This window comes from Equus przewalskii, chromosome 11 (assembly GCF_037783145.1).
Source record: "Equus przewalskii isolate Varuska chromosome 11, EquPr2, whole genome shotgun sequence".
Taxonomy (NCBI): Eukaryota; Metazoa; Chordata; class Mammalia; order Perissodactyla; family Equidae; genus Equus; species Equus przewalskii.
In genome coordinates, this window is record NC_091841.1 from 21,581,606 (window position 1) to 21,596,071 (window position 14,466).

The window sequence follows — 14,466 nt, forward strand, 5'->3', positions numbered from 1 at the left end:
GCTTAATCTTGTGTTTTTATAAGTCTATACTATACTAATAGTGCCTACCTACTGTGGGGATTTAATGATGAGATGGTGCATTTAAACCAGTGCATGAATACTAAATACATAGTAACTAGTACTAGGAACCCCTGCATTGATCTCTCAGACATGCCTTCAGACTGAGGATTCAGGAAATTTAGGTTCAGTCTTATCAAACATCACTTATGGTTCTCCCTCCGTGTTTCATAAGGCTGTGAGTTCCCCCAGAGCAGACAAAATATTAAAATAATGCTTTCAAATGACTCTTATGTTCTTTCCATTGTTCTGTGGTAATACATGTCATGTCTTGGTCTCTCAGACCTGGTGCTCTGTTTTTCTAAAAATCCTGGCTATAAGTTCATATAACTGCTCCTACCTGCATATCATAGAAATCCATGTGTTAATTACCTCCAGAATGTAAATTCCCGAAGGACGAAAATTTGTGTTTATCCTCCAGGGCTTCAGTTTTCTATATTCATATTTCAAGGAGACCAAAACAACAGAGAATATTGGATAGAGATGAGGGACATTTCTTCCAGATTGTGGAAGACGCTGAATCCTAGTCTTGTCACATCATCTGTCACATACATTGGGACTGACAACTACAGTGTCTTTTTTTTATTGTTGTTCCTGTTACAGATGTGGAGAAATCTATAAAACTCCCTTCTGCTTCTACTGGCTCCAATTTCCTTGTGGATCAGCACCAACGTTAATCTTTTGTTTCATTATTTTTATGTCACCATCCCCCTCATGGGTCACAATTGCCAGGAATACCAAGGATGGTCTGACGGGGCTGCATCTCCTTCCTTGTCAAACTTATGAAATACAATAGAGGCCCCAAATGAGGCCTGAACTTGGATGGTTTAAAGAAGGATGGTGATTTCAACGTAGAGAATGGTGACTTGGGCAGGGAAAGGGCTGGTAATAGGAATCAAGAAGTCTGGGTTCTATTCCTAGCTCTTTTAGCAACTAGTATGACTCTGGATAAGTTATTTCCTTTTTCTGGGTTTCATTTACTTCATCCAAGTAAAGAATGCATTGGGCAAAATTGCCTTCAAGCTTCTTGCTGATCCCAAGAATGCTAGAAATCTACAAAGTCTCTTTCATTAGCAAACTTCCTATGAGCAGCCTCACTTTATGCCTTGAGTTCTCATGAATGATGCCAAAGATAATTGGGGAACCAGGTCAGGCCCCAGACTATCCCAGGGCCTGCATAAGACTGGGGACCGCATCTTTGCCCTACAACATCTCCAACAATTTCTGCATGTGGCGGATATTTTTCTTAAATGTTGAATATAAAACTAACATGTCAGAGACAGAGAATAAGACCATGGAAGAAGGAGAATGAAGACTATATGAAGTAATTAGTCAAAAGTGTAAAATATTGCTCTCGGTTTTCTCATAGCCTGGGGGGTTAGAGAACAAAAGTAACTAAAACAAGCTAATCCAGCATCATCTGTCAGGTGCCTGTCCTTATCTCCATCTTCTGCAGCAAAGATTGGCTCCTTGAACCTCCCAAACATACATTTAAAGTTGCACTCGACCCACCCCAACCTGGAATATCACCTTGTACCATGGGAGGTGACCTCCTCTTCTCTCCCTCTCCCAGTGATCTTAGAACCAATGGATGAGGAAACCATCAACCTAAAAACCTTTAAGCCGGCAACACGTGCGTGTGTCTTATGAGTGCCAGAGACTCTGGGCAAGTGCCTTCAGTCCAGATACAACCACTTGCCCCTGCTCCATGCCTCACTCAGTTTTAATCTGCCTTCCTCCTCTCCTGGCACTTTTCTAAACCCCAAAGGCAGTGCTAAATATGTCTCACATGCACAGTTACTTCCTTTTTCATGTTGGAAGTGCTGCCTGAGTCTGTGTTCCTAATATGTGTGCAGATGTCTACTGTAAAATATACTGAACAAGTAGTGACTGCCTAATAGAGTCTTTTACAGGAAAATAATGGTGGTTACTACCACTATTAATGGTATGTCGGGTACATAGTGAATATCAGTGGAAATCAGTGGTTGAGGATTTCCTCTATTTCGGACTCTGCTCAAAGATCTTTATATGCACAAACTAATGTAATGGCATTTAAAATCGTTTGAGAAGCTTTTCACAATTTCAAAAGTTCCCCTTGTCTCCCTAGAGAACTGAGTCTTGCCATGCTATACACAACTTTCATGTATTGTTTATATGAAACCCCACAATTAGAGATGAATGTCTGTAAAATGTCAAAAGGTTGATTGGATACCAGTGATTAATTTGGCACTTTCCATATAAATGAGGAAGCTAGTGTTACAGAAAGAGTCTGCACTTTGACTAAGACAAGCCCAATGTTTATTAAAACCATTTTAATTAATACCCATTTATTGCATGACTTTATTATTTCTCTGAACCTAAGATTCTCCACTTGTAATATAAAAGCAATATTTACTTTATATGGAGGAGGAAAGCAAAGCTGTGTTCAGTTCTTTTTCATTTAACATTCTATTAGAAAAAAATTGCTATGAGCCAAGCAGTGTGCTATGTGCTGCAGACAAAATGGGGAAAAATGATAGAGATCCTGCCCTCAATGAGCTTATAGATTATGGAGCATACAGAGCATTGTAATTCAGGATAATCAGTTCTCTGCAAGGTAAAGAAGAGTATTCTAAGAGAGATTATAGGAGGATCAATTAATCCTACAGTGGTGATGCAGAGGAAACTTCCTGCAGAAGGGGACATTTAGCTGGAGACTTGTGGAACAAGGAGGAGACAGACAAATGAAATGAGAGTTAGACAAAGGAGAGTAAGGGATTTCCAAATCGAGTCAACAGAATGAGGAAAAGCCATCCTTGTTTATAAGCATCCTTTTAAAATTAAAGCACAATTCTCCCAGTCATACTGGAACCAGGTTTACTTTCCCATTCTGCACAATTATAAAAGTGGAGAAAAATTTAAATAGTACTTGCAGACATTGGACAGTAGTCAATGCAGGGCTTTCCACATTGAGAAAATGGAAACAAATGTGAATATAACAGTTGCTTTGATTTTCTGCTTGAAGGAACTTGCTAGATCATGGTCAAGAAGATGGACTTCAGCAGATATTATTGCACTGAGAAGATAGAAATCAGAGGTTGAAGGAGCTGAGGCAGCTAGAATTAGTGAGTAGAGAAGCATAAAGTAGGTAGTTATGGGGAGACAAAGTTCCTGAAATCCGGAAGAGAGTCCTTTTAAATTTATCATCAAATAGTATACATTTACAGGCTGAAATTCCAAAAGTCCAACCATAGAATACCCAAGTAGTTAGATAGGTCCAAGCTGAATGATTATTAGAACTCACACAGAGGTGGGAAACATTCAAGTTCCAAGCAGCTGGAACGCAGAGTCTTCCATGAACACTCGGGGTGTTGGATAAAGACTTCCAGGAAAGTTATTGTTACTGAACACAAGCACAGGTTTGTTTGCCTGCCACAGAGGAAGACCAATAACTGGAAGGCCAGGCTTGTGACAAGGAAAAAGATTTATTATTGAAAGGTAGCCAGTCAAGGAGACGGGAATTAAAACTCAGATCCACCTCCATGAAGGGAAAAAGGTAAATGTTTTCAGCTGGGGTTTTAGGCCGAAAGGAAACCATTGGAAGATTTTGCCCAGTTATTGCCCTACTTGAATAGTTGTATTTTAATTTCTTTATATGTTTAGAACTTCAGGGATTGGCCCAACCCTAGATGTTGATCCATCTCCAGGTATACCTTGACTTAGAGACACAACTGACATTGTTAGGAACTGACCTCTTACTAGATACCTCTCAGTTCTGCTCTCATCAGTAAGCATTTGTCTCTGATAGGTTTGATCCCTGCCCTAATACCAGTTCCCATACATTGAACCCAGCATATAGGGGGTTAAAACCAAAAGCACCCATTGCTTTTCCCTGCTTCTTTAGTTACAACCATATGTAAATATCTGTTTCTTTAACCTTTGACTCCCTGATCTTTACTACCAAGAAGTTACAAGTTATTAAAACCAGGTGGCCTCACGCTGGGCTCACACTAAAGTTTTGGCTAATCACAGCTCCTTGAAGTTTATGACAGGGAAACTCATGTCCAGAGAATATCAAGGAATTGAAGCTTCCCAGAGCCCAACTCCTTGGCTCCCTGGCATGGAATGCACCATCCAGCATTGAGGCAGAAAACCAAGGAAGCCGTCTATGGATTCCCTTATCTCCTCCTCCTCTCTGCAAGCAGCCTCGCAAGACAAAACACAGGCTGCTTGGAAACTGCTGACCAGCAAGGCCACTTGCTCCCCCTCCCTTAGCTAAAACCCCAAGTAAAAACCCTTGCTTGTAGCTTTTTGAAGAGTTTGGTATTGTCGCGTTAGATACCCATTCCCCTTTTTCAGTGCTGTGTAATAAAAAATTCCTACTTTCTTCCACTACACCTGGTACCAGAGACTGGCTTGCTGTGATGGGTGACTAAACTCACTTCAGGTTCGATATCAGGTTCAAAGAGTATCATGAAGGCTGCTAATATCACCAGATTTACATTGTCACAGTTCAACATCCTCACAAGCCCAAAAGGAAAGAGAAAATAAGTAGACTCTCTTTCCTCTCTTTCCTGCTGAGAATAGCTTTCATTGGAAATGTCAGTCATTGGTACAACTGGTTTTTCTTAGTTCACAAGGCTAAGTGGTACAAGAACTAGTTACTGTAATTGGGTTGAAGTAATTCTGCCATTGCTCCAATCAAGGAGAATTAAGGGGTAGAGTCAGCATAATTTGGGAGTATGGGAATGGTGATTTCTTAGAGGAAATTCAAGCCACGACTGCTGGAACAAATGGGAATAAATTTTGTGTACCAAAACCTGCAAAATATAAATGAAGTATTTGAGGAAAAAAGTACTAAGCGAGGAAGGGAAAATGGGCAAAGGACCTGATAGACATTTCTCCAAAGAAGACATAAAAGTGGTGAACAGATATATGAAAAGTTGCTCAACATCACTAATCATCAGAGACATGCAAATCAAAACCATGACATATCATCTCATACCTGTTAGAGTGGCTATTATCAAAAAGACAAGAGATAATAAGTATTGACAAGAATGTGGTGAAAAGAGAACATTTATAAACTGTTATTTGGAATATAAATTGGTACAGCCATAATGGAAAAGAGTATGTGGGTTCCTCAAAAAATTAAAAAGAGAACTGCCATATGATCCAGCAATCCCACTTCTGGGTATATATTCAAGGGGAATGAAATTACTAACTAAAAGAAATATCTGTATTTCCATTTCATTGTGTCAGTATTCACAATAGCCAATATATAGAAACAACCTAAGTGTCCATTGATGGATAAATGGATGAAGAAAATGTGATATATACACACAGAAATATTTTGAGCCTTAAAAAAGAAGGAAATCCTACCATTCACAACTACATGGTTGAAACTGGGGAACATTATGCTAAGTCAAATAAGCCAGACACTGAAAGACAAATACTGCAATATCTTACTAACGTGTGGCATCTAAATAAGTCAAACTCATAAAACAGAGAGTACAATGGTGGTTGCCAGGGGCTGGGATGTTAGGGAAATGGGGAGATGTTGGTCAGAGTGTACGAAGTTTCAACAAATAGGGATCAATAAGTTCTGGAGATTTAATGTACATCACGGTTACTACAGTTAATAATATTGTATTGTATACTTTGCTAAAAGAGTTTAAGTCTTCTCACTAAAAAAAATAAAAGATAACTATGTGAGGTAATGGATATGTGGTAAACATTTCACAATGTATACCTACATGCAAACATCAGGTTGTACATCTTAAATATGTACAATTTTTATTGTTCTATTATACCTCAATAAAGCTGGAAAAATTGACTTTTTAAGAAAGGATAAAATGTCTATAAAAGTGCAATGATTGTTTTTCTCCTATTATAATGAAACTATCACTTCCTCAGAAAGAACTTTCCTGGGTATTGTTTCTAATGTCCCACACTCCCCCACCACTACCAACAGCCATTCTCTAGCCCTTTAAATTGCATATAGCTTCCATGTGGCCTCTAAGAATATATGAAAAGGTTGACTGATTGTTAATATGTTCAATTACGTCCTTCTCTATGAGTTCAACCTACACGAGAGGAAGGACATCGTCTCTCTTGTTCACCACTATATTCTCATATCCCTAAACCAATACCTGTCCATCATGGGCATTTTATAGATATGTATTGAATAAAATGATAATGAATTAGTATTATACATATACAAATGAATACACATGTGCATATATTCATGTACGTGTCTTAAGGCTCAGTATGTGCCAGTTGGAGTAGTGGTTGCTCTACCTGTGTTGTATCAAGTAATTATCATGGGTCTACCAGCCACATGATATTATCACTATTTTACTGTACAGAAATATGAAGTACAGAGAAATTTTGTGGCATGTCTATGGTTACACAGATAACAATTGAGAGAAATGGAAATTTTGAGATGAAAACCCAGGGTTTCCTGATTTAAAAACCTACATTCTTCTCTAGTATACTCTACTTCCTGATATCAATACTTAGTCTCTTTCCAGCATGTCACCTCTCAATGAGAAGTAGGCAGTACATGAAATTATTGTTTCTAATTTTATTTAATTTATTTTTTCTCTCTAATAAATCAAATGTATTGAATGGACATTCAGTAAATACCATATATTGCACAATCACATAAATGGCCATGGATACAAATTAGATTAAGATATAACCCTGCCCTGTAGGAGAGAGGATGAGAGACCAAGGAAGAAAGGGAAGGTCGAGAGAGAGAGAGAAAATATAAGCTGAATCTGATCCATGATATGATTTTTGCTTTATGTGTATTTACACTCAAATAATGGTTTGTGCACATACGAGTATTGACTGGGCTATTCAAAGGTATTTTCTATGGGAGAAGGAAAGCAGGAAAAGGAAAGAGAGGGAAAAGCCATACATCTCAACTTTCTGAAGGTAAAAATACCTTGCATTCCCAAAGGCAGGAAAGAAAGTCAAACAAGTGGGAGGAGTATTGGCCAAGGAAGCAAAAACATGCAGTCTGCCATGGAGGCCCCATTTCAATAATAACTTTTTGCCCTTGTTCTGCCAAATCTTATTTACTACCTTCATGTCATTTTATAAAAGCCGTGGAGGTTGATGAAAAACTTTCAAGAGCTATTAACTCATTGAAGTCATGATGCATTTATTTAACTTCTGCTATTATTGATAAAGAGCCAGCAAAATGGATTGTTAACTTCTTAGGGGAAAATGAGAACATAGCTCTGAATTTATATATATATATATATATATATATATATATATATATATATATATATATATGTATATGTATATATAAAAATTACAATCAGAGTTGGATTCTGGTTCTTTCCCAAGTGGGGTTCTTGCATAATTGTCAAGATAGATTTGCTGGAACATTTTCCTGCTGATACATTGGTGGCATCAAATCTCCTATAACTGGTACAGGAGATACTGTTTCTGCCATATGAGGATTTGATGGCACCGGGAACACAACCTGTGAAAGCAATCAGAATGCCATACGTGAGTGAAGCAAATAACCTAAGGGTTTCCCTTTCTTGCCCACACAATGTCATCATTATCAGAGTCTACCATTTCTTCTCTGAATGCAGTCTCAACATCAGTTTGGTGGGGTTTCTCAGGCATTCTTTAGATCAGGCCATATCTAGAATATACACTCAGTGATAGCTCTTAGTATGAGATACTGATAGCTGTTGCTGTGGTGTTGCAGGGATGGATCTCACATGTGGATGGTGGTGCCCAACCAGTTGGGTAAACCGAGGTATCGTGGAAAATATAGACCTCTTCTATGAAACTTTGTTGTGCATGCTGATGGCAACAGCCTACTGAAATCATTGATTTGCTGGACCTGAATAAACCATTGCAAAAACTACACTGACCCAAAATAGCAAGAATTGTTAGGAAACTAAGGAAAATGCCTGTGCTTCTTCTAGAAACTCAATGTGAAATGGAGTGTGTGTGTGTGTGTGTGTGTGTGAGTGAGGAAGATCTATCCAGGAAGAGATAGAGACTTAAACATTATGCCCCAAGGCTGTTTCTTTTCTTGATTCACACTTCCCAACACTGTAGACAGTAGAATTAGGGGAGCACATATCTTAGCTCTGTAACTACTCTAGGAGCAGAAGGGAACACTGGCCTTGATATTCTGATAGGAACGTTACCAATGAGTTTGTTCCCTTGTTCAGATGCTTCACTTAATGAAAAAAATACTCCACTTAATAAAATTACAAAATCACTGGGAAATGCTGAGAAACTCTAGCTTCTAGGGTCTTATAATGCAAGAGACCACTAATAAAGTTAATGTAATTTAGTCAATTTCTCTTCTGTGCTCAAGGGTGGAGGGGGGTGGGGGATGTGGTGCAGCATGGGAGCACCCAAAGAAAGTAAAGAGGCACAAAATGGAGGAGAAAGGCACCAGAAAAATAATGTTATGAGACTATTATTGTCTTATTACTGGGTTTTGGCATTTGTCTGACCTGGGCCTTTGGGTAAAGAAACTAATGAGGATCTGTTGGGCTTTTAATATTCATTTCTCACCCTGGAACGCTCAATTTTTGGAAGATATCCTTATTTTATTCTTCCTAAAGCCTCTTGGACTCTTGTGTCCTCCCATTTCCCAATCCTCTCCAGGTGTCATCCTTTCTGCTCAGCAGTCAAGAAGATCTGCTGCAGGTCTCAGGGTGAGAGAATCGGCTTGTGTGCATACACTGACAGAGAAGTGTGAAACCCTGACTTCTTCATCAGCCCAGGGAAGGCTGTAATTGGGGCAATGGATTAGAATCTGGCACTGTCTACAGACCTCTTCATTGTTAAGTATCTTGATGTGGAGTAAGAGTTGAGGCCCTTTGAGGGATAAAGACGAAGAAAAATAGCTTTTCTTTCTCCATTGTAGTAGGCAGAATTCTAAAATGACACCTGGTCACCCATGCCCCTGTATGATTCTCTTCCTTAGAGTATTTGTGGGACCTGTGTATATGATGGGATATCAATCCTGTGAGTTAGGTTACTAATCAGTTGACCTTGGGCTCATCCAAAAGGACATTATTCTGGAGAGACTTGATCTAATCATGTGAACTCTTTAAAAGAGGCTTCAAGTGCCAAAGACTTTTGCTCTCCTTTAGGCCTCAACGTAGACGTTGTCGTGAGTTCCACAGACGAGAGGAAATAAATTCTGCCATGTGAGCATGGAAGAGGACCAGAGGCCTCAGCTGAGATCACAGCCCCAGCCAACTTCTTGATTACAGCCTTAGAAACCCTGAGCAGAGAACCCAGCTAAGCTGTGCCTAGACTCTTACCCGTGGAAATTGAGAGAGAATAAATGTGTATTGTTTCTTGCCTCTACCTTTGCGTAATCTATTACATAGAATAGAAAGTGAATGCAGGTATCTTCAAGGGAAACCCACTACTCACCCGACCAGGATTACAACAGGTTATTTTGCATCCAAACACAGAGAGGAACATCGCAATGCAGAACTCCAGCACACTTAAAATGAGCACCACCCCATCCATACCCTAAGAAAAATATTCATAACAAGAAAACGTGAGGAATAAAGATGACAAGTCCAAATCATTGACCACAGATTACAATACCAAAAGAGATGCAGCATGAGGCAGAGGTCAGAAAAACTGGCTCCTAATTGCAGCCATACACTTATGTAATTCTTAGCCTTCTGAATGTCACTTCTCCTCCTAATTTTTTCACTAATAAAATAATCATTTTTCCCCATCCTCTGCTTTCCAGTGTTACTATAGATACAGAATGTGAAAATGCTATTAAGCGGGGGAGAGATCGTCAAGATAATAATCAACTTAGTTCTTTCAAACACTAGGAATTCCATACAGCTGACACAATAATGTGACCTCATATCTTAGTAAATGAGGCAGAGTAATAAGTTTAGGCAGGAAGATAATAGAGCAATGAGATCCACATCCTGCTCCCTAGAATCTGTGAATATGTCAAGTTACATGGCAAAGGAGAATTAAGTTTGCAGATGGAATCAAGGTTAATAGATGACCACGAGATGAAGGGGTTATCTTGGATTGTTTGTTAAGCCCAAAATAATTATGGAAGTCTTATAAGTGGAAGCAGGAGGTAAAAGAGTCAAAGTCCATGAGAGACTTGAAGATGTTGCACTGCTTGCTTTGAAGATGGAGGATGGCACAACAGGGGCAGGAATGTAGGCAGCCTCGAGAAACCACAAAAGTCAGAGAAACTGATTTTCCCTTACGGCCTCTAGAGAGGAAGACAGCCCTAACAACTCTTTGTTTTAGCCCAGTGAGACTCTTTCAAACTTTTGACCTTCAGAACTGTCAAACAATAAATTTATGTTGTCTTAAATCACTAGGTTTGCAGTAACTTGTTAAAGCAACAACAAGAAACTAATACAACAAGGAATACCAAGTTAGTTGGTCTTTAATCCATTTCCACAGAGAATAGACTTTAGGTCTAATTTTTAGCCAAAACACATGGTCAGATTTGAGAAATACTGGGCAGTACTCTTATTGCTAAATATCTGAATTGGATGCCTGAATTGATGCTTAGGATTCTTTGGTCTAAATATTCTCTTTTTCTCTCTGTGGATAGGGATAGTACCTCTGCTGTGGAAGAGCCAGTAGATCAAGAGCCCAGGACATGAGTGACACTGATTCAAGTGAACCTTGAGAATACTTGCATTCATTGTTTCTTAATCTATTTACTCACCTCTTCAAGCTATTCGGTAGCCTTTATGTTTCAGGAATTGTAGCCACTAATGATAGGGCATCAAACAAAACAGAGAGTTTCCCTAACCGCAAGTATTTTTCCATCTAGTAGGGTAGACCAGGAGTTAACACAATTTCCATCAGGGTCCAGCTAGCATATATTTTTGGTTTTGCAGGCCATATGGTCGCAAATACTCAACTCTGCTGTTACAGTACAAAAGCAGCCATGGACAATATGTAAACAGATGAGTGTGGCTTTGTTCAATTAAACTTTATTTACAAAAACAGGTGTCAGGCTAGATTTCCAACAAAAAATAGAAAAAATACATATAATATATATGCTTTGAGCTAGATGAAACTACTATATTTCTAGATCAAGTAGACTTGATCATTGGCAACTTCATTTGGTTCTGCCTAATGATTCCAAGTAGTGTGCACTGTCTATATTTCCTACAAAGAGCTCACCTCTTTCTAACTCTTTTTATATTTAAGTAAGTACAAAAGTAAGCCCTTGGGCCTTGTCAACTTCTAACTGCTTTCCTATATTTCTATCTTTTCTTCTCAGAAACACTGGAGCTTCCTGAAGGTGGGGGCCTGGTCTCCTTCTTACGTCTTCCAGAGTGTCAACTCTGGGGCTGGGCATAAAGTGTGGGCACATAGACCTCTGGACTGACTGTGCAAGTGCCCAGGTAGAAATAGACCTGATGCTCCAGATCCGAGGAAGCCCTTATGGATGCACTCTGCTATAAGGGCAGGCGGAAAAAATGCTCACAGAATAGGAATTTGTGATGGTCTTTGGGAGAAGGTGATTGAGATGAAGGCAGGACTGGCTACAGCATTTACAGGCCCTCTCGTGAAAAGGTATTAAGAACTTCAAGACAGCAACAGCACAGCAGTAAACCAAGTGTAGACCTCTTCTATCTACAAAGCCCTGAGTGACCTTACAGGTCCCGTGCCCACAATACCAGCCCTATGAGGATGGTCAATTGTAGATTGTGTCCCTGTCATTGTGCCCTTAAAGTCTATGAGTGGAGAGAACTTCCAAAAGTGGATGTCAGATTCTTCTTAAGCATAACTACATGAAAAATATTAAATAATAGGAGTATTAGAGGCAGGAAGTTACAGAATCTGATCTTACTTTTGCCAATATCTAACTGAGAGAACTTGAAAAAAGTTTTACATTCTCTGAAGAAACTCTCTTCTGATTTTGAGTGAGTGGTAATAAATAAAATTTTTGCTGTAAAAAGTGATAGAAATCTCAAGGGGAGTAGATTATTTTAGCAAAGACACTGAAGGGGTTATTTTTGGGTGAATATATAACAATCAAGACTCACCTAGGATTAGCCAGGAATGAAGAAAAGTTCGTGCAACTGATCTGCATAAGAAATTAGGGAGAATGCTGTTTCTAAATTTAGGTGAGGAAAGAAGACAATGAGAGCAAGAACTAAGCAGCACAGTGAAAGGGTGGAAGTTCAAATGGAGGGGAGATAACGGAAAACTTAGTGATGTTGAGAATGGCTAATAGACTTTTTAATATTAAAGATTTCATTGCATTTTAGTCTGCTATGGGTGCAGCAATAACTCTTCTTTCCTGCACTTACCCAAAACTTCTAGATGTTTTACCACCTACAAAATCTTGTGTAAGTGGTAAATTGGAAAATAAAGCGATTAGGATAATACCAGGATGAGTGGAAGTGGTACAGAAAAGTAGTAAAACACAGATTAAAGATTTAGAATTTTCTAAGAGCTGGAAGTTGAGGCCAAAGTGCTTAATGTTTCAAGCACATCCAGAGATGTTGGGAGGGGTACTGGGTTAATCGCCACTTGTCAGATAATGTTCAAGACAATTTTCCTTTATTATTAGAGACATATATGCATGATTAGAGACATGATGCAGGCAACGGTATCAGGCTCCATCAGGGCTCCCTGGGACATATAGAGGTTGACATCTGGGCTCCAGTTTTAGAATGGATAACAGGACATACTTACCAGTGTTTTGAAATTAAATGGGAAAACATGCAAAATGCTTAGCACGTTAGTTATTACAGAGTGAGTGTTCTTCAACTATAAGCTTTCTTCCTATTTTTCCTTATTACATTTACAGAAGGAACACAGAGAGAGATGAGATGTGGGCCTGATTCCTAAATAAAAGATCGCCCTATGTCTCAATCACTTCTAACTTTTCAAAGTGATTCATCAATTAGGGAATACTGATGGTTACTTTTGCCAGACCCAGGGCTCCTGTGCCTTGCTTCCACCACAGTATCCCACAAAAAGAGGAAGCACTAACCATTAAAACATTTACAAGCATGGAACAATTCATTGGCTTCTGATTGTTGTGACAGTAATAGTAACGAGATGAAAAAACACTCATGCTGATCACAGTGATTATGATCCCTGATGCAGCTAACACAGAGCTGGTGATGTTTAGTCCTAGGCTACCTTGGACCTAGAAAGGAAGGAAAATCAATTAATCCAGGAACATCTTCCATTATATCTTCATCAATCACTTTACACCCATCACTTCGTGTCCAGCCATCTTTTCCATCTTGATTATTGCAATCATCTCCTAACTTTGTCTCTGTCTTTATGGTAGTTTCAACTCTAATCTCCTGCCAAAACACAAATATCATCCTGTTATTCCCACACTTAAATCCTTCAGATGACTCCCATGGGCACATGAAATCAGCTCCAATCTCCTTAGCTGGGTTTTCAATATCCTTTACACTTTAGCTGGACAGTCCTGTCTGTGTGCATCTCCTACCATGTACTGTTTCAGGTGCCTGACTTATTTTCTAAATTCCACTTGCCTCTCATGCCTCCATGCCTTTTGCGTAGTATCTCCCTTTGCTGTGTATTCCTTTTCCTACGTTCTCTTTCTCAGACAAGTTTTGGTGGCTTTTAATAAGAACTAAAATTCCTCAGGAAAGTATGAGAGGCGTCGTATGGCTGTCACATGAGGTAGATTTTAATGGTTATACCTAGAGGAGATGCTAGGGAGGCAAATAGAGGTCAGATTTGGAAAAGCCATATTGATCATCTCCGTACTTTGATATTCATTATCCTTTGAGTGGAGAAAGCTCCAATGTGGTTTTACCTAGCAGAAACATTTGTTGAGATCTAGGCTTTTGCCTTTTATTGTTTTAAATTTCCTGCTTCTTATTTAACAGCCTTATTGTGAATTTCTTTGGTGGCAAACTGAATCAAAATCCTCTCTGCCTACAGTTGGAATACAAACTTTCATCCAAGACAATAAATATGATGCCACACCAACACTTGGTGCCACTGTCATGAGGGGCTGGATCTCAAGTTGTAGGTTTGTATGACCCATCCATTTGACGGTTCTTTCAGGAATTCTCTGTATTTCCATAAAGATTCTCTCAGCAACTGCCTTCCCAAACTATACCTTCTCATGTCAGTAATTCTATTATCAGCCAATTTTTTATTCCAATTTTTGAAAGACCAATCCAACTAGGTAAAACTTAGAATCTCTTCTGATTTTTAAAAACACACAAAATTTGTTTTCTCTTCTGGCAGAATACCTAGGAGGTTAATCTTTCTTCCTTTGGAACAGAAACCAAGAAATGCTACTCACCACATCTCTTGTAGTTCTAGTTCCTGCTACAATTGACAAGGACCCTGAAATAATAAACTAATAACAAGGAGAAAAATACAGGTAAAAAATGTTATACAAATATTTGAAGGCAT

General features: G+C 38.9%; 1 protein-coding gene across 1 annotated transcript in view; it reads right to left on the reverse strand.

The window, feature by feature from the left end:
* Nucleotides 1–7,266: 7,266 nt before the first annotated feature.
* LOC103553477 (membrane-spanning 4-domains subfamily A member 4A-like) overlaps nucleotides 7,267–14,466 on the reverse strand; it is a 34,080-nt gene continuing 26,880 nt past the window's right edge. The window contains exons 4-7 of the mRNA XM_070564024.1: nucleotides 14,354–14,410; nucleotides 13,049–13,207; nucleotides 9,469–9,570; nucleotides 7,267–7,534 (exon numbers count right to left, since the gene is read on the reverse strand). Of these exons, the coding sequence (XP_070420125.1) occupies nucleotides 7,415–7,534; nucleotides 9,469–9,570; nucleotides 13,049–13,207; nucleotides 14,354–14,410 (438 nt within the window). The 3' untranslated portion in view covers nucleotides 7,267–7,414. The remainder of the gene's footprint in view (nucleotides 7,535–9,468; nucleotides 9,571–13,048; nucleotides 13,208–14,353; nucleotides 14,411–14,466) is intronic.